This window comes from Neopelma chrysocephalum, unplaced genomic scaffold, assembly GCF_003984885.1.
Source record: "Neopelma chrysocephalum unplaced genomic scaffold, ASM398488v2 Primary Assembly neopelma1_108, whole genome shotgun sequence".
Lineage (NCBI taxonomy): Eukaryota > Metazoa > Chordata > Aves > Passeriformes > Pipridae > Neopelma > Neopelma chrysocephalum.
This window is the reverse complement of record NW_020897773.1, coordinates 355143-376190: the sequence shown is the minus strand read 5'-3', so window position 1 is coordinate 376190 and position 21048 is coordinate 355143. Positions and strand designations below refer to the sequence as shown.

The window sequence follows — 21048 nt, the reverse complement described above, 5'->3', positions numbered from 1 at the left end:
CAGGAGGAAGGTCAGGGCAGCCTCAGGAACAATGTAACCAGGCCGAGAGCATCCTGGTATCAGCCCTGTATTTTACAGCATCTCCTGAGGCTCAGGTAAGTAAGGCTAGGGGGACAAATTCAGTGCCAGCAGCAGCAGGCAGTGGAGCCAGAGCAGCTCCTCATCAGCATGGCGGGAACAGATGTGTTTCTATGGAGCTGTTACGCCCCGGCTCCACGATGCTCGTGGGTGCACTATAACCCCTCTCTGCACCCGTAGCCAGGTTTTTCACATTACAGATAGTGGCTGCTGTGCTGTGTGCTCTTCTAGCAATACCCACAGTGGCTTAAAAATAGGTTGTACGCTGTTGTGAACTTGAATGCTACCCTATTAGTGTTTATTAATTTATTGAATAAACACTAGCAAGGTTAGATGCTGTCTGTGGCTTTGGCTTCTTTTTTCCACAGCATTCAAAGCAATTACTTTCATGAAAGCAAATGGTCCATTTAGCTGGAGAACATATAAGGCAGAAATGAGATCAGATTCCTGAACAGATGTGCCCTCCTCTAGAGGGATTCGGTGTCTGCGAGGCTTCAAGCTGACACCAGGCAGAAAACATCTCTTAACTCCACTACATTTGAGCTGCACAGCAGAGCTGGAGGTTTCATCAAAGAGCCAGCTCTGTATCTCCAAAACAAGGGCAAGTACCATAATTTTAAAGCATTTCATGTACCAGGGAATGGGAGGGCAGAAGGATGTCTTTTTCATGGGGATGGCATCACCATAAAAACCCCTAACCCCAATCCACTGAAGGAGTCTCTCTTCCTCAACAATGCAGGCAAAGAAAAATGCTTTTGCCCTTATTTTTTGCACACATAGGCCTGAAGAGGGGGCTGGAGGGAGCCAACAACAACTACTGCATGTTCACACATTGTGTAACACTTTCTCTTGGTTGGTGCTTTGTTGTCTCAGGAAACACCTGAGCTCCACACCCAGCTCAGTCCCAGATCAAGTCAGGGTTAAGGCACAACTCCCTCATGTCAGTCCAGTGACTACTCAGAGAAACAGCACTGCTACCCACAGCTCAGGTTATGCTCTGGGAATATGGCAAAACCCTCCTGACACAACTGACCTCAACTGTGCCAGTTATCTTCTGGGAGACAGTGCATACAACCTCAGCAACAAACCAACACCCTGGATGTTCCCCGTTGCTCACATCTGCCTGGAGGAGTCCCAGCTCACACCCCATCCTCCTGGGAGAGTGCTGGCATCAGCTGGGTACCCCCTGTGCTCCATATGCCTGCCCACACGCCCAGGACCTGCTGTAGATGTCCCCCCTCCTCTGCACATCTTCTCTGGCCCATGCCCTCGGCTTCAGTGGGGTGCAGATGGAAGGAGGCACAAAGGAAAAGCCATCATCCACACGCTGTGGAGACAGCCCCTCTGAGCAAAGCACGTCAGCAAGCCAGCACACGGAAGCTTCCGTGGCCGCTGCCAACTCCCTGCCCGCTCCAGAGCCAAGCCAAAGCCCAAGGTCTCAGGGATATGCACGCCTCAGCCTGGCAACTCTCCCGTGCCCCAAATTAGCAGGCACGGAGGCCGTTTGAAGCTGCTCCAGCCTTTAGATGTAGGGACACGCAGCCCCTCAGCGGTAACCGGTCCTGGGGATGCATCCAGCTGGGACGCCCATCCTGCCATCCACGATTCATGCTTGCGCTCCTCACGGCCGGCATCCGTGCCCATGTGTTCACCTGGCAGCCTTCCCACCCACGGGGGCTCAGCTGCCAGGCAATGATGCATTTAGAGAGGGAGGCCTGAGCAGGACTGTAAATACTGTTCCTTCAGCCTGCCTCCTCCTCCAGTACATGGAAAAGAACGGAGCATCTCTCACCTGATGACTGCCGAGCTTTCTCAGCCTGTCCTCTCCTCAAAGCAGTCACAAAGTAAAGGCACAAGAGGGAATACACTCCTACCAACTTCAACAGACGTTAAGGAAAACTAAAGTAGTTAAACTTTAAAATCTCTTGCAAATCTAGGCTGGCAGGAGAGGAGATGAACTGGTCATGAGCAAAGGGTGGTAGGGGCAAACCCGGGGATTAACATTTATCATGGAGGCACGTGGAATTAGCTTGCACTCACACTAGGACGTATATGCAACAGACATTTCCCAGCTGGGTTTCACTTGGGACGCTTCCATGGAACAGCACATATATAAATGCAAACATCGTGCAAAGAGGAGGTGAGGGCAGGCTCCTCAAGGGAGGGGGACAGGAACGCTCAGTCCTAACACCATCAGGAGACACAAGTGGTTTCCAGAGCTGTAGAGATTTCTTTTTTTTCTTTTTCAGCCTTTTTTTTTATTTTACTTCTTAAATCTTTCTGACATCACAGGAGCTTTTAGTAACATAAAGCACCCCTGCTGCTAGAGACCCTGCTGTGTGTAATAGTGTTCCTACAGAAGGAGATGAGGGGGATGCTGCTGGCAGGGGACAATACAGCAGAGAATGTGAGTGCACGTCTCAAACCACGAGCTTTGCGTAAGCCTACAAATGTGTTAAGAGAGATGGACAGAAAATCCAGGCTTATTTCTCACTGAAGAGCAACCATGACACTGACTTGGAGAGCACACACACACTGCCCTTGACCCCAACCTCATCTTTTGTGGGATTTTACCCAAGTGTCCTGATCTTCAGTGTTGCTGCTGCAAAGGGACAGGAAGCACCACCATCAAGGAAAAAGCAGAAAGCTTTGGCCTGGGCATACTGTAACTGAGAGTATTCCCAAGCCTCAGCATTTTGCGGCTGTTTCTCAGAATCAGACCATATTCTCCATTTAAAATAAATAATTTCTTGTATATTTATTTAGTTGTGATCATGTAACAGGTAAAATTGCCAGGGATAGCAAGTAGGAGGCAATCAAAAAAACCCCTCACACTTAAAGCTACAGTTCATTCTGTCTTTCCCCACTTATTCAGAATTACTCCATCACCGACAGCCTTGCACAGGAAATTCTTGGATAAAGAAAAGGTGGTACCTATCTCCTACAAAGATCAGATTTGCTGTTATTGAGGGGGTTTTGTGCGATTTAAAAAAAAAAAAAAAATTTAGATTTTATTAAAATGGGCCAGGAAGTTGAGCAAGGGTGGTGTGAATCAGAGGAAACACAGGTGCCCCTGGGACAACACCCAGAAACCAACTTTCTGTGAAGAAAGTGCCTCTGAAATCACAACTTCTGTGCAGTGGGAAGTGTAGAAGTCATCTACAAGGGCAAGAGGAGAAAAAGACATGTCCTTGCCTATGTGTTCCTTCTTGATCCTACTTCTCCATTTGTAGCCCCTGAAACATCCATAGTGGATACTTGGTCATACACCAGATCTCTTCTTACTTTATCTCATCCAGGTAGCAGGAAAGGGATATGTTTTGAGTAACAGTTGTCCAACAATACACATCCAGGCAATAAAGAGGGGTCTGCTCCCCCAACCGCTCAATCACTCCTTGAAATAAAACACTCAAAAAAGGGCTTATGCTACGCTGAGGCACCCTTCCAAAATACATGCACAAAGTAATAAAATCTTATAATTTGTGAGGCTTTTTTGAGAGCAATTTCTTGCCTTAATCAAGTACATGACAGTAGCTCCCCCAAATAGAAACCAGGCAGTCCCTTCACATTCCCTAGACAGTTTTTGTGCACACATTGTCTTTTATAGCAAGTCTTCAGTCTCTGCTACATGCACTGTTAAGCATCCTATGTTTTAAGTACAAAAAGACAATAAGAACTGGATTAGGTACCATCTGATGAAATTCAGTAGCTTACATTAAGCAGATCAGCCTGTGCAGCTGCAACAGTCCCTTCTTAACATTGCTATTGATAGATGTAGTGCTTTTCCCACACTAAGCTAGTTTTTTGACATAGTATTACCCAGGTCAAAAGATCAAAGCCTCCTCAGATTAAAAAAGAATAAATACATAAACCGTGGCTTTCTGTTCAGCAAAACACTTGCTTAGAGGCAAACCTGCCACAAACAAGTCTGTAACATCCACTTAGTACCAAAAAATCTCATCACTGAGGATGATTCATTATATATGGTAATGGGAGTAAGACAAGTAAAATTTGAGCAAACAGCTCCCCAGTATCCCCCTGATGTGCGCCTGGGAAAAAAAAACAAATTTTCCTGACACTAGAATTCCTCCTCTCAATTCAAGCCTTTGAATCCAAGTTATACAAGAAGTACTTTTAAGTGTTTACTCCTATGAAAACCAACAGAAGTTGTGTTTGTGTGCTAAAGTAAGAAATTAAATCACAGCAAACAATGCTATCAACATAGTAGGTCCGAACCTTGCCTGTACTTCATTAAACCTTAAATTTAAAATTAAGCTCCAGAAGATAAACTGAAGTAACCCATCATGGAATCTCAAGGGAGATAAGTGTGGCAGGAAAACCTGGTATTGGAATGGTAGCACAGGCACGAGTTTGGATTAATTGTAGTGTGAAACTGAACCTAAACTGTACACTGCTGGGGAAATGGATAGTCCTACCCTCCTATCTGCTCTACTGCTTCAGATCAAGCAAACATGCCAAGTCCAGTTATTTGGCTAATTGACCAAAAACAGTGGCACAGGAAGTACGTGTGTGAAACACACTGGTTTTAGTCATATAAAATAGTGGATTCAAATCATTAAGTGGTCACAAAATCCCATGAAGGTCAGAGGGCAGGAATGCGTGTCCTGGGACAGTAACCCCAAATTATAAAATGCATCCCAAAAACTCACCAGCATAAAAGACTACTAGTGAGACTTAAGGAGAAACAGTTACACTTGGCTCTCCTTCCTCACCATGGTGGCACTACCAACTTCAAGTAGGTGGTGCAACCTGTCATAGAGCAGGCATTAATGAATCTGGCTCCTGGATTAGGATCACCTAATAGCTACTGCCAGGTGGGATAAAGGGCTGAAGGAACATAGCCCAGAGATGCATCACTTGAAATGTAGGTACATTAATATTAGTTACTTTATATTCAGCAAGTTACTTTTCTAAACAAAATCTGAAGTCCTGGGTTTAAACTCCCTGTTACACAAGCTCTCAAGAACTACCAGTTGCATTTGATAAAGCCACACAAGATTGATCTTGTGTCTGAAGTTATTTCCCAGTACGTTAATTTCCCACTGCATTAATTTTTGGCTCTGGTAAGCAAGTTGGCTTTTTGTGTTGCTAATATAAGGCAACCAACTTAAGGTTTTGTATTTACTCTTGGGAAAACAGCAAGTAAATACAGCTGTTAACATATAAATCTAAGACAAAGACCTAAAAACCAGCTTATCATATACATATTGTAAAGGACTTCACAAAAATAATTCAGAAATTGAGCTGTGGACATATATGCCTTAAAGAGATGTTCAACTTTTGTATATGATTGTTACTAACAAGGAGCCACTTCACATCCATTCCTCCACCCAATACAGTTAAACTCCTCCACAAAATTACGTCCATATGACCACAACTTGTTTCTAGTATTCAAAATCTCAGCTCTAACTGAATTGCCCAAGAAATAGCAGAATTGGTATAGGGAAAAAAAAGGAGGTAAACTATTGTAGAAACTGAAGTTTCTTGGCATCAATACAGACACAGGGAGCTAATCACTAACAGGATTCATGTGGCATCTCTAGGAGCACAACTCTCGAAAAGGCCAAGTTTGTCCCTGAACTACAGGTGTATCTCTGCACACTGAAATGCTGTCATCTGCATAGATTCCTGATCACCTCATCCTTCGTTAGGATTTCTTCTGCCTTGAACAATTTAACTGCATTGACAGTTAAACTGGCATATTCCTCTACCCAGTTCTCTCTTTTTAAAGAACTCAGTATTTCATTTGGGTAGCAAAATCTCTATTTTTGACTTCCCAATATACCTAAGAGAGAAAAAAATTAAGTTCCTTATCAATACTTCAATTCCAGGTTATTAAACAGATACAACAACAAAAAAATGCCTTTTTATGTAGGTGCTTGCAGCACTGTTGACTGATAGGTGAAACAGAATTCTGAAGTACAGGACAAAACAAGTAGTGAATTATATTGAAATGCATTTATATCAAGTTTAACAAGGTTGTTATCAAATAGACAGAAGTGACATCTTAAATCAGCTAAGTCTCTGTTGCTCACCTTTTATATTTCTGTTGTTCTGGGTGCTCCAAGACAAGTCTTCCTTAATTTTTAGTTGATAGCTATGAAGTGCTTGGCATCAAAAGGATGTGATCACATTTCGTCTGGCGTAAGTCTTCTACTCCGTTTAAATAGACTTTACTTTGCACAACCCTGGCAGACAGCATTCATTACTAAAGCTGAGCAAGTTATGAATAATGTGATTTATTCTGTAATTTTTGGCTCTGTGTTCAAGACACCAAAACAGATAATAATATCTCTATTAATCCTCTTTGGAAATCTTCAGACAAATTCACTCATGTGTTTAGAGCTCACTCAAAACCTCTTGAAAGAAGTTAGCAGCAAATAAGCTCTGCAGGAGTGTTAGCATAGAGGTAAAATCTGTTCACCACCCACATATCTTCTATGTAACTCATTTCATTATCTGCAAGGACTATCGAGAAGTGCAGCACATAACTCATTTCCAGACTGGTCCGTCAGAATCCTTAAACAAGTTTCAGGAGAAAAATTAAAACCAAATTTTCACAGGACATGATTTCAGCAGTAAATTTCTCCATATGAACTTTCATCAGCAATTGGGAAGGGAATATAGAAAACCCAGTAAGTTTTAAATGTGTGATCCTGTCTAAGTACTGCTTCTGTGAAGAACTTTAACTATCAAAAATGGTACAGAAGTGTGTTTTTGTTTGGAGTGTACAAACTGAAGCGAATCACATGTGGACTAAGCTCTCAAAAATGCCAGAGGGTGTGACTGAAACAGAAAGGCAGTCAACCAAAAAATGAACACCTACAAACCAAGAAACAAAGTAGCAGAGTGCAAAAGGGTTAAAAAAAAAAAACCAAACAAACAAAAAACCCCAAGAAAAATAAAAACTCAACTCCCAAAACACACCAGAAAAAACCAAAACAATACACTCCACCACTTATACCATACTAAAACCCCATGAAAACCAGAAATGCTTCCAAATTCAGCACTAAGCAAGAAAGGAATCTAAATGGCAACAAATTGCTTTCTCTTAGCACTGTAGCTTAGCTAGAGAGCTCAGTTGAACTCCAGACTCTACCTGGTACAATACTCACCAAATTTGCCTTCATGTGGAGCAGACAGAAATTTTACACCCTTACAAAAAACCCTCAGTACTTCAGCCAAGGTAGCATCCCCAGTGTTTCCCAGATGTGCTCTAAGCACTTAGGCCACACATTGAAGAGAAAAAGGGAAAGGAAGGCTGGGTATTTTTTTAACCAGTATAACCCATGTGTAATATTTAAAAATCAAGACTAAAAGCAGGCATCATTTAATGTATTTTAATAGCAAACTTACAGGAACAGCACAGAAGACAGACAACATTAAAAACATGTACTTGCATGTAGGACAACTCAGTTAGAAAAGTATAGTGAATGGATGGAATCTACTGTATGATAAAAATGCTACAAACACCATTTAGTTGCCATTGATAAGAAATTTACTTGTTTAAAAAAATCCAAATGCTGGCATTGTCCAGAAAAATTTGACAGGTTTATTTATAATTCTTTTTTTTTTTATAAAGTTGTTTTGGTGAACAAGTTTCAACAATTCATTTTTCTTTTTTTGACCGCATTTTGATAGTTTTATGTCCCCTCGTTTATATTAAAAATCCACACACAAATGAAAATGGAAAGAAAACTTGCCAATACCCAATTCTGTCCCCTATTTTTCCACTTGCAACCATATACTTAAGGTACCTTTTAACCCCATGGAAAAAATATCTAACGTTCATTACTACCAATAACAGGAAGAAGATTTTGCTTCGAGAATGACAAACCCATCTTAGTGAAGTTTAGGCACGCTCTCCACGTATGCGGCGTGCTAGCTGGATATCTTTTGGCATGATTGTGACACGTTTGGCATGGATAGCACACAGGTTGGTATCTTCAAACAGGCCAACCAAGTAGGCTTCACTTGCCTCCTAGTGTGGAAGAAAAGAGTTAAGAACACTTTGACTCTCTGAGCACCAGGGAAAAAAAAAACAAACGTAATTAAGAATTAAAAGTACAATGTAACATGGCACGAAGTTTAGGTTTCTCTCTTTATTACTCACAAACATCAAAAGTTTTAGATTTTCAAAAATTAAAAGCCTCCATTTTCTTATAAACCACCAAATAATGTTCTACGTTAAAGTAGTGTATTGCTGCCATTTGGTAAAGATATCCTCCAGAACACAACTGAGCCAATAATCTTATGGGACTCTCACAAGATAAGGAAGGGGTTATCTTATCAAAAGGTTAGTTTGTTTAGGAAATTCTCTTTTCAAAGGCTGGGTTACACTATTTCAGTGACCTGTTTGCTGCCTCTACCAGAGTAAGAGTTACTGAGCATCAGGTGCTGGGGAAAAGAAGAGCAGATATGCCTTCAAACCACACAGTTTGGGCACAGAGCTCTGGCCACAGGATACTGAAGAGGTGGCTTAATTCAAAAATTGGCAGAAAAAATGAACTGAGAATTACTGGATATAAGAGAACAACTCCTTTAGCTCAGGAACTCCTTGAACCACCAAAAACAGGACTGCAGTCAGAGAAGTACCATTAGACACTTATCCTATTTCTATACTTTCTTCCTGCCTTCCTGTCTATTTGGGGACACAGCACAGGCCCCCACTATCTCAGGAGGTTTTCACCTCACAACTGTGAGACTCAGAGGGGCAGCACCTGGGAGCGCAAGAAGCTCTATCCTGGGAAAACCACAACTCTGGCCACCATGTTTTCCCTGATACTGAACAACTGCAGACAGGATTCCAAGTCAGACAGATGCTCAGTTGGACCTAATTACTCTGACTCACGTTAAGTTAGCTGCTGTTAAGCCCAGCACAGCAATGTTTACACATTTTTGGGTTGACACAGAATCAATCTCCTAGGAAGCATCTTAGCATGCCAGTATCAGACCAGGACACAGCAATCAGCTGTGAAAAGACAGGAATGTTGGGGGCCAGTTATGGAAAGGAGGCTGAGGTCACCCTTTCTAGAATACCTGCAAGAGAACAGCTTGTGTGAACCACTTCATTACCAAGAACTGCAAAAATCAACTTACTAGGTGGAAATACCCTGTTTAAAAACATAGGATTATCTAATATGAAGAGAGAAAAATATTTACTATAGCAGATGCTGACTGCAGCATTACTAAGTCATTTCACATGCAGTAGCCCTAACAAAGGTTTGCTAAATCACTACATGAAAAGTTAAGACACTTCACCAAAAAGCCATGCTGGCACAAGTAACATGGTACCCAAGGGATTAAAAGTTTTTGGGTTTGTTTTTTGGAGGGTTTTTTTGCAAATATGCAAGCAGGAAGCACTAGGAATAATATGTGACCAAGTCCTATACCAACAACTCCTTAGTGCAAAAGCAGGAATGTTAAAACCCGCCTTCTGAAAATGTATTAACTACAAATTTTAATAAGCAGTTCTAGATAAAAAGGCACATAGGTAAACCCCAGGATTTAAGAACTGCCACACAGAATAACTAAAAGCAAAAGCAGCAACTGCAAATGCACACAGCCACCTTTTGAAGCTAAGCATGTGCTCAAGTTTATAGGATCTCATGGCATATGTCTTGGCCCTTTATCAAGTGGAAGTCATTAACTAGAAAGAGACCATTTTGCCTGTATGTCAGACAGTCTACAACTACAGATGGGTTCTGGAACAATCTTTCAACAGCTAAAAGAACACTAAAGACCTATCTTTAATCAGGAGTGTCTTTTTATCATGAGAGGGAAACATTCCCATGATAAGAACTGAGTCTTGCGGGGGGGCCTAACTTAGATTGAGGAATTTTGGGCCAGAAAGAGCAATTAATATTTCACTCTCTGTACACTCTGAATAAGTTATATAACTAATATATTAAAAAAATGTGTTTAGTATCAACTACATCATACAAAAGCACCTATTTCCCTAACTGTGTTTAGATGTGGCTCACCGAGCTGCTTTTCTTTAAAGAGCATTTGAGGACACCAAGGGCTCCATTAGGACACACTAGAATGAGCTTTACACGACGCTTTCCTCTCAGACTGCAGAGCTTTCAAAGGCAAAGCCTCTAGCAAAGCTCAAGGATGGAGGAAGCACGTTTTTCTTAAGTGTCTTAATAAGATGCACTGTTCTAACTGCTTGAGGGGTGGGGGCTATTTAAAAATAAACCAAGACAGCCCCCCCCCCCAAACACATTTACAGCCTTTGTAAGGAGCTGCTGACCTGTCACTGCATTATTTCAGCCTATGGTATCCATAGGCATCACCAGGTCCACTCTGAGCAAGCAAGGCAAGGCTGAGGTGTGCAAACCCCCCCACCCCGGATCGGCCCCGCCCCAGGAGGGGCCCCGCCCACCACGGCAGCCCAGCAATCAGGCAGAGCCGAGACTAACCCTGGAAACAGCCTGGCCAATGGGGGTGGGAGGCGGAGCCCTCCTGCACCGCCAGCCCCCAGGTTTGGGGGGCTTTGGGGGATGCCTGGCTGTGATGGCACTTCCAGCACTGACTCCTGCCCTCTGAGCCACCCTCAGGCTGCCCCCAGCAAGCCCCCTCGGCAAGGCTCACCTGCAAAGCACCGATGGCAGCGCTCTGGAAGCGCAGATCTGTCTTGAAGTCCTGAGCAATTTCACGCACCAGACGCTGGAAGGGAAGTTTGCGGATCAAAAGTTCGGTGGACTTTTGATAGCGCCTGATTTCACGCAGAGCCACAGTACCCGGCCTTTTAAAATTAAATAATTAAAAAAAAATAAAATTATTAGTATTCAAACATATTCTGCATCACTTTAAAAATACAGATTCACTATCCAGACTAAACTAATCACTATACACTTTGTTTTCCCTAGGAGAGTCCAAGCATTACAATACGAAACCAGTTCGTTGGCAAGGGGCCACTGTCTTCTTACCATCAATCTCTGCCAGCCTCCACTGTCCTCAACAGGGATCCCCCAGGTCAGGCAGAGTCATGAGGCCCTTGAGCCCTGATTTCCCCAAGAGGTGGACAGCACATGCTGGCTGACACCAACACAGCTCAGTGCAGACGTGGCAAACGGCAAAGCTGTCATGAGTTCAGCTGTACCACAGGTACCCTCACAGCAATCAGCCTGACAGCAAGTACGGTTTTAAGGGAAATCTGATTCTTCTTCCCTACTGACAAGATTCACAGAACTAACAAAAATTTACATTCTGTGTTATGTTATCAGTACAAAGTACCCAGTATATTTCCTTGTGTTAAGTTTTGGTGTCAGAATGACAAATTTAGATTAACAGCATACTCTCGCAGACACAAAGTCCATCTGTGAAATTAATACCACATTTATTTCTGTGAGAACTTTGTATTTTCCTGCTTCAGCTTAATCGTCTTTTTCTTAGTGGATTAATTCTGCCTCACACCTACAGCAACAGACAGAATCACAGAATGGTGCAAGTAGAAAGGGACCACACTGGGTCAATCTGGCCCAACCTCCCTGCTTCAGTAGGGTTTCCCCAGAGCACGTTTCTCAGGATTGTGTTCAGATGGCTTTTGAGTATCTCCAAGGAAGGAGACTCCACAACCTCTCTGGGTAAGCTGTTTCAGTGCTCAGTCACCCCCACAGTAAAGCTCTTCGCTATGTTCAGGTAGAAATTCCAGTGCATCAGTTTCTGCCCGTTGCCTCTTGTCCTATTACTTGGCACCACCAAGCAGAGCCTGGCTCCATCCTCTTGACACCGTCCCTTCAGATAGTTTTACAATTGCTAAGACCCCTTCCCAGACTTTTAGATGAAGTCTGCTATTTCAAACCGACTTCTTCCCGATCCACGTTTTCCCCACGAAACACGTAAACCTAACCCCAAAGCCATCCCCCAAGCTGAAGCACGGCTGTCGCCATTCCACACCGAGCAAGGACCGGAGAACTTCACGGCCGGAGGGGGCTGCTTTGACAGCTCCGCCGGTGACTCCCGCCCGCCCGCCCGGGCTCCGCTTTCTGGATCCCGGCGGGTCCGCGGGCGCGCGGCGCCCTCTGGCGGCCGCTCTCCCGCCCTGCAGGGCCCCCGCGCCCGGAGCCGGCCCCGCCGGGGGACCGCGGTACGCGCCCGCAACAATAAACTTGGCGGCCCCGCAGCGGCCCCTAAATAACCACAAGTACGAAATTATAAAAATTAAAAAAAAAAAAAGCAACTCCGAGCTGGGGTCGCCGCAGCGGGGGGGGAGGGGGGAGTTGTCGATTTTGTAGGGACCGGCACTGGAACGCCCGGAAAGGGGTTGATGGTAAACGCCGGGTGTAGGTGCCGCCCCGGGAATTTCTGCTTATTTTTGCGGTAGGCGGGGACCCGCGCTTGTCATTTTTTTTTTTCTGGTTATTTTGCCGGCATGCGGGCGGCCCCGGGCAGCGGGCGCGGAGGGAGCGCGGTGGAGGCGGGGAGAAGCGACCCCCGCCCCGCCGGCCCCGCGGGGAGGAGGGGGGGGGGTAAAGGAGAGATTTGGTGGGAGGCGTTCCCGGTACCGGCCCGCGGCCGCCTCTGCGCGGCGCTGCGTTACCTGTAGCGGTGCGGCTTCTTCACCCCGCCAGTGGAGGGCGCGCTCTTGCGGGCGGCTTTGGTGGCGAGCTGCTTGCGGGGCGCCTTCCCGCCGGTGGACTTGCGGGCGGTCTGCTTGGTACGGGCCATGCTCCTGCCGACGTCGCTGCCTTACACCTGCCGGGGGGAATGTGGGGAGAGGGGGGAGGCGGGGGGGGGGGTGGTCGCCCCGTTCAGCGTGCGCCCCCCGCGGCACCTGCCCCCGGGGCGGGCGGGAGCGCTGCCCCCCGTCCCGCGCAGCGCCGACCCTGCCCGGCGAGCCCTGAGCGCCGAGCCCGCGGCCGCTGATAGACAAGCGAAAAAAAAAAAAAAGAACCCAACGCCAAAAAAAAACCCGCACCAGAAAAGGAAAAATTAGAAATTAAACGTCTGCCGATCGCAGAATATTAAAATACAGCTCTTTTGCCCACGAATTCGATACCGAGGCGGCGGCGGCTGAAGACGAGCGAGCCGCGCGGCAGCAGACGCGGAGAGAGGCGGCTGTCGCCTCCCCCCCGCCGGCCGCCCGTCACCTGCCAAGTGTTTGCAAATACCGCCCGGCAAACATCGGGGGGCTGGCACGGACCCGCCGCTCCCACCCGCCGGAAAACCTCCTCCGAACCTGCGGAGCGAAGGAGAGCGGAGCGGCAGCCCCCGCCGGCCCTCCCCGGGCTGCCCGGCGCCGCCCGCCCGCGCTCCCCGACCCGCCGGCAACCGCAGGTAACCCGGCGTTTATCGTGCGAAAAGGAAAGAGGACGGATAAAGTGGGAGAAAGCAACAAACTTTTTTTTCGGGGGGTTGTTTTCTGGGTGCCCGTCTTTCTCTTTCTGTGTAACTGCTTCCCCAAGAGCTGCCTCGCTCCCAAGCGCCTCTCACAGGCAAACTCAGCTCCCAGAGCCAGAACAAAATGGAAACAATCACGAAATGCAGCCCTAGTCCTTTTGCAAAGGAGGAAAAAATAAATTGCGAAAAATAACGCCAAAAATATCGCCAGGAACTCCAAACCATGCGGGTGCAGATGCAGGGGGAGGCAGCGGAAAAGTTTGCACTCGAAAACCAAAAAATTGCGTTGCGTTTGGGTCGTTCCTTCGGCGAATTTCTTTCCCTTTTTATTGTTTTTTATGCAATAGGAAAAAAAATATGGTCGGTGACCAGAGAAAAGAGACAAGATGGTGAAGCTGAGCAACAACTGTGGGGAGCAGGGGAAGGAAGGCAGGAGAGTTACCCTGGGCTGACGAGCGGCTCCTCTTTGCGGCCGCTTCCCAGCCCCGATCCGGGGGATGTCGGGCTGAGGAGGCAGCTAAGGGGCTGGGGAGGCGGCTGGTGGGGGTCTGGAGCGGGGGCGAGGGGAGCAGAGGGGGGCAACGACCGCGCGAAGCGGGGCCGGGGGTGCCGGCGGAGGGAGCCGCTCCGGCTGCGCCGGGAAGGCGGTGAGGCGAGGGCGAACCGGCGCCGCCACCGCCTCCCGAGCCCCCCAAAAGTTTGTGGGGAGGGTCGGCGGAGGGCGGCGGGTGGGTGTCGGGGCGCAGGGGGGGCGGCGGGCGCGGCGCCAGACTTCCCCCGTCCGCGGGGCGAGCGCGGCGGCCGGGGGGGGGGGGGGGAGGGGGGGCGGGCGAGCGGGCGGGCGCAGGAGGAGCCGGAGCTGCTGCGGCTGCTGCTGGCGGCGGCTCGGAGCACAATTGAAAGATGGCCGACCCGGGAGGGCCGGACCCGCGCCCGGCTCCGCCCCCCGCGCGTGAGGCCCCGCCCCCGGCCCGCCCGCGCGCCAATGGCGCACAATGGAGGGAAGGCGCGGCCCCGCCCCCGGCCCCGCCCCCGCCCCGTGTGTACAAACACAAAAGGCACGCCGCGCGCGCTGGGGGATTCCCTGCGCCCCGCGCGCCTTTCCCGCGGGCCGGGAGCGCCCCGGGACACCCCGCCACGGCAGCCCGGGCCCCTACCAGCCGCACCCGCCGGGAGCCAGCTGGGCCTGGCTTTAACCCCACCAAAGTGTGAGAGGGCCCTGTCTTTCCCCTACTGGGTTTTGGGTGGGTTTTTTTGGGGGGTTAGGGTTCACTGGGCGGCCAACAACACTAGGGAAGTGATTGTCCCCCTGTAGTCGGCACTGATGAGGCCACACCTCGAGTGCTGTATCCAGTTCTGGGCCCTTCAGTTCAGGAAAGACGTGGAGGTGCTGGAGCAAGTCCAGATGAAGGTGGTGAAGGGGCTGGAATACAAGTCTTATAAAGAGTGACTGAGGGGGCCGAGGTTGCTCCTGGGGGAGGAGGACGCTCAGGGGTGACATCACTTTCTACAACTGCCTGAAAGGAGGTTGTAGCCAGGTGGGGGTCAGTCTCTCTTCCTGGCAACCAGCAACAGGACAAGAGGATGTAGCCTCAAGCTGCCCCAGAGGAGGTTTAGGTTGGACACTAAGAGGAATTTCTTCACAGAAAGGGTGATTAGACATTGGAACAGGCTGCCCAGGGAGGTGATGGAGTCACCATCTCTGGAAGTGTTTAAGGAAAGACTGGAGATGGCACTTATGTGCAATGGTCTGATTGGCCTGGTGGTGTTCAGTCATAGGTTGGATTCGATGATCTGAGAGGTCATTTCCAACCTGATTGATGCTATGATTGATTCTGTTATTTTTTTCTTTACATAGAAGCAATGCAAAAAATTTGTCCCTGTTAGCTGGCCCATAAGAGCCCACCTAGCGAGGATCTGCCATGGAAGTGCCATGCTCCTTCTGCAAAATGAGAGCTGAGCATCAAGAGGAGACTGCTGGGCTTACTTCTGACTCAGAAACACACTGAAGGCACAATGGTTCACGTTGAAAATTTGCTGTTGGGAAAGGAAGAGGAGCCACATTCCCCGCATTAGGGCTGTCAAACTGTTTCAAGTTTGAAATGCAGCTATTCGAAAAGCAACTGTAAGTTTAGCAGAATCATTGCCAACAGATCCAAACCAGTTGTATCAGCTGCCATGTTGTTTAATGAGAAAATCTGCTCTTACTTTATTTTTTGTTAGTGTCAGAATCTAAATGCCCTGTGGGAAAGTAACCTGCATTGTAATATAAATGAACAGTCACTTGCAATTTTCTTAACCACATTTCAACTACAGTGTCAGGTTCTCTACTCGCACAAAGTGGTGCCACCATCTTGTCTGTCATTTAGGCATTAGAAGGAGCCATATTTGATTTGCAAACTCTTTATTACGGATGATGATGTAATACAGTTCTGAGTGGAGACATCCAAGTTACCTCCAGCAGCAGAAGTGGTTTAGCCATGTGAGCAGAGAAATTCACTTGGGGCTAACCAAACCTGACAAGGATGAGGGGGTTATCGTGGGCAGAACATCCTGCTAAAATAGATATAGTCAGCTTTGGTACTCAGACAAATACAACGGGCTGCACTACACAGATGGGAGTAGATACACTAGACACACCTCTGACCCAACGGTGAGTTTATGGGAGGTGACTGTCAGGAAAAAGAAACCACAAAGCATTTTCTTTATACTTACAGAAGTATTAGTGATTTATCTATTGATAGTATTTTATGAGAGAGCAGCACCTTACTGGACAGCTGGAATGAGAACTCAGAGCTGTACAGTATTACACGATGGAGTATTTGCCAATGCTCAGTAAACACTAAAAGCCAGGCACTGAAAGAGGAATCAATTCCCAACATAACACACACGTCATATGATAAGCAGCTGGAAAAGTTAAAAGCCGGCAAGCGCTATAGTTCCCAGCTGCAAGAAGCTGCCCAGAGGTTAATAATCCATAGGTTTTCCCTGTCAGCTTTAGCTCTGCACGGAGGGGAGGAGGGAGAAATGGCGCTTCCACCGCTTCCCTGCTGCTCCCCGCGTCCTTCTCCCGCAGCGAGGAGCTGCTCCCTGGTGTCCCGGCGGCAGCGGGGCCGGGCAGGACCCAACACCGAGGTCACCAGCGGGGACCCGGGGCCCCCCCGTGCCGGGGCTGCCGCGGGTGGCACTGGACGTGGCCCCGCCGCCATTGGCGGGAGCGCCCTGGAATTCCATGACGCCAGGCAGGGCGGGGCGCGAGGCTGTCCCGGCCCGAGCTGCCCCCTCCCACAGCGAGACACTGTTTTCCTCCGGGAAGGTGGGAGCCGATCGAGCCTTCCTGTCTCCTCTTGGACCCCAGCGCCGCTCCCGCCCGGCTGCTGCCAGCTCTGGATGGTTTAAAGTGCGTACGAAATACCGCAGGCAGGACTACGGTGTACAGCCTGCCCACCGCCCCCACCGGAAAACCACGGAAAGCCCAGAGAACGAAAAATTATTCCATTATTGCCAGGTTTTGCACCCTCGTTTCATCCTCGCTGATTAATGCCATTAAACCCGTGCTTTTCCGGGGCCGTAGGAACAGTAACGACTCTGGGGCAGCCCTTCGAGCTTTGCCACGAATGCTATTTGTGTGGCCACAGGACAGCGCAGAAAGAGCTGGCCCAACTCTAAAAAGACTCTAGACGTTTGTCTTTCACTGGCAGCACTGATAAGCGTTTGCTCCTCCTTCCCGAGGGCCTTTATCTCTGCAGACCACAGGCATCTTCCACCCTTAGGCGTCCATAAGCGGCCATGAAGGAATCTAACCTAATGAGATTCCACTGGTTTAACCGACAATAACATGCCAAGGACAACTGCAGCACTTCATCCTCACCCAGTGTAACCACCGCTGCTGCGAACGTGTCCAGATTGCTTTGGGAAATAAGATTAGGGTGGAAAGCAGCTGGTGCAGATTGGAGCCAAAGAAGACTCCAGTGATAATGGATAGAAAAAGAGGAACATTCAAATCAGAAGTTGTCAGAGATGTTGTTTAGCACCTTGCACAGAAGGCACTCAGCCCTCATTCAGCAAAAAGCAGGCAGATTTCCACAGCTCATACTTATTTTGCCTGTCCAAGTAGCAGACATTTTTCAAAATACTCTCTTTCACCTTTCCCTTGTTGGGAAACACTCTCTCTCCCACCTTGCCCAGGAGACTCTGGGCAGAGGAAGACAAGACTTTTTTCCCGTTAGTTGGGATTAGTTGCAACTCAGTCGATACAGCTGAAAATACTGTTTCAAAATGGTTACAGGGAAAAAAATAAACCACAACGTTTATTTAGAGCTAAGGCTTCAAGCTCAAGTCCTTTCCAAATAGCTTCTAGCCAGCTTCCAGTGCTGGTGTAAGGCACCGGCCCCGTTGGCCAAAGAGCTACCAGATCAACCCCAGTAACATCACAGACTGCAGGAAGATCTACAAACAAATGTAGCAGCTGCTTCCCTTTGCAACAGCACAGATTACAAGCCCTAGAAGAAACCGCAGTGAAGCAGATGTTTGCTTTTTTTTGAGGTTACCCGGACCAAAAAAAAAAAAAAGCCCCAAAAAGAGTGAGTCCAGAGTGTGACTGTTTTTAAGCAAAACTTGCAGGTATCTTTGAGAATCATTTGAAAAAGGCTTCCCACTACAAGAGACATTCATGATATATCACCAAACTCCAAACAGTCTCTGATCAAAGAAGAAATATTTCTTCCCTATCCCCCCCAAAAGCACAAACTAAATATCCAAATTACTTAGGATTACTCAGTCTACTTCTATCTCAACAGATAAAGGGGAAGTGGGTGTTATTAATTTTATGTAAAAAGCTACTCAGACATTTCAGTAAAGGAAGGAGTATAAGACTATTTATCTACAAACTTCACCTGACTCCTACTTTCATGCATCTCCTCCCAGACACAATTCTCCCTTCCTGTTGTCAATCAGATCCATCTCTCTCTCTAACTAATCAAACCTCCAACCACTCTTTGCGCTCCAGATCTGCATGTTCACACCACCTTAGCTCCCAGCCTGATGGCCATTTTATGATTTCATATTCCCTACACACCTCCTTGATTCAATGTAGTTGCTCAGACAGTTGCATTTTTCTCATCTTTCTTTTTGGTCGTATCCCTGTGTTTCATCATCTTGATTCTGATGCCAAATGGTCCCCACCTTCCCCTAGTTTTTCAGCCAGTCCCAGTCCCATACCTGCTGTGTTTCCTTCTGCAGCTCCCAGGCTGGACAGCCTTTCCTAGCCAATTTCAATTCCATCCTTAAAAAACACCAGACTATGTTGCCTCGTCCTCACTCCAGTCCTGGCAGGCCTGCCACCTAGTTTCTGGTTGTGGCTGCTATACACTTACAACTTCTTCTGGAAATTAAAGTAAAATGTCAGTACAAAATGCTCACAAGCTTTAAAACTATCTTCCTCTTAAAGTGTATTTTGACAGAATTAAAATATTTTTACCCTCAACTTAGTATTAACCGTAAATTTTGGTGCAGGTTTAAATGTATTCTTTAATAATCATCCACATAAAACATGAAAATACACCATTTCCAGTATTTTTACTAGGAAGTTACCAGGGGTGTGAATCATTGGCACTCATTAAGGAAAGTACAAGTCATCTAAAACTTCAAAATTATTTACAATAATTTTGTCTCTGTGTAAATAGCTTTCTATTAGTGTTTGTTTTGAAGCTTTCTATGTCATGAATTTGTATACCACAGCAGTTACAACATTATAACAGCAGCCATTGAAATACACAGTTGTTTGATATGCTGGGTTGCCTATTACATCATGCAGGACACTTATCTATCCTCTGGAATATTTATACTCTCTGTCAATATAGAGACCAAAAATACACCAGCCAAAACTAGCAGCTGTACAGTACACCTATCTTTAGAGATTGGCACCTACTGGAAATGCAGATAAGAAGTTATATAGAAGTAGTAGACACAGCTTTTTCCTCACTTTTACTCTGTCTTTAATCATGTGTTTTGCCTTTTGCAGTTCTCTGAAATACTTCACATATATCAGACATTACAGCCCCACTGTTTAAAGAAAACTCTATAACATATGTTTACTTTTAAGCAGCTCTCAGGTCCCAAGGACTTCAGTGGAAGATATGCAGTCTTCGATTCACGCACAGTGTCTCCCTGAGAACTGACCCCTAAGGAAAGTCCCCTGTTTAAATTATAAGGACAGAAGAGTACATGTGCCACGTGAGAAAAAAATTATTGGAATCCATGGGTTCTTCAGGAAGGTTTAAAAGAGACAACTACTTTAAAATGCAAAATTATCAGTCCTTTTCGCACTTTGAGCATCACATATGTGCAGGTGATTCAGAACAATCTATTTTGGAGACAAACTGCATTTCTCTAATGTCTCATAATCCAAGAGCAGTGAATCTGGGGTTTTTTCCTCCAAAAAAACCCCCAGACTCTTCTTCTTCTTTTTTTTTTTTTTTTTTTTTTTCTGTAAATTAACACTGTTTCAATGGAAAGTTTTTCCAAAAGGAATTTCAAGGACAAAATTCTAAGAGAGTGAAAATAAACCTATGATAGCTCTGAGAATAAGATCCAGGACTCCTGGATTTTGCTTCTCTTTTTTGGACTACCACTACTTTTTAGGAGGCTTCATGAGTTTGACTCAGTCTCCACCTTTGTGGATCCTCTCCTGCGAAGAGTTACCAAGCTCTTAGTTTCTCTGAGTATACACCTGCTTTTATATATGGACTCCTGGCTCTAATTCCCTATGTATCATCCAGGATTCTCTTATTATAATCTCATTTGTATGGCCTATTATTAACATGTACTGCTGGAACTCATCTCTCATCCTTCTAATAAGGTCCTACAGAACATGAAAGAGTAAATAACATTACATAAAGTAGCACTAATGTTTTCTTTTCCATGGCCTTGTGAGTTTCTTCTGGTGGAAAGAGTCATAAAAAAACCCTGTATGAGCACCCTATAATGACATTCTGAAGCTCCACTCGTGTTCCAATCTTGTTTGCTTATTTGTGTGTTCATAATAGCCTTTTAAGTATGCATAATATTTTAGTATACTTTCTAATAGAAACTAAAAAAAAAAAATCTATTACCTTTTAAAGAATGGAAGTTAAAAATATCTTTAATTGCTTGACATAGAGCTAAGAACAGTTCCAGGTACATATGATGCATTGTAGCTGTAACCGGAGTCTTCATTTTTTTCTTATCAGCTTTGAAGGACTTGCATGCAACAGTTCAATATCTTAAGGTGGAGACAGGACTTGCAATATTACACTGAAAAAACCTGTATTCCTATTATACTGACACTGTAAAAATCCTAAACAGAAACAGGTAGTTTTTTTAAACGGTCGTACTTTATTTTATATTATGTTTTATTTGGCATGACCCCCGTGCTTAATACTGGACAATCAACTTCTCATTTGTTTCAGTGTATGGGGATGATAAAGGAAAATGACAAGAAAAGTAGCCCTGCATGTTTACACAGTCACAAACCTCCCCTCGTCAGGAGAACTTCAGCTTCTTATTGACTTCTCTAAGCTTATGCCTTTTCTTCTTCCATTTCTCAGAACAGTATCATGCTAT

At 46.2% G+C, this 21048-nt stretch overlaps 1 protein-coding gene and 1 long non-coding RNA gene across 2 annotated transcripts; one reads left to right on the top strand and one right to left on the bottom strand.

Annotated features, from left to right (window-relative positions):
- Positions 1-7424: 7424 nt before the first annotated feature.
- On the bottom strand, positions 7425-14336 carry LOC113973902 (histone H3.3). Its single transcript, XM_027696514.1, has 4 exons — positions 14223-14336; positions 12647-12801; positions 10696-10849; positions 7425-8080 (listed from the first exon to the last, which is right to left on the bottom strand). The coding sequence occupies exons 2-4, from the start codon at positions 12772-12774 to the stop codon at positions 7952-7954; spliced, it is 411 nt and encodes a 136-aa protein (XP_027552315.1). The 5' UTR covers positions 12775-12801; positions 14223-14336; the 3' UTR covers positions 7425-7951.
- A 230-nt stretch (positions 14337-14566) lies between these two features.
- LOC113973903 lies at positions 14567-20036 on the top strand. Its single transcript, XR_003536369.1, has 3 exons — positions 14567-14652; positions 15305-15571; positions 19553-20036. It is a non-coding gene; the product is annotated as an uncharacterized LOC113973903 (long non-coding RNA).
- Positions 20037-21048: the final 1012 nt, after the last annotated feature.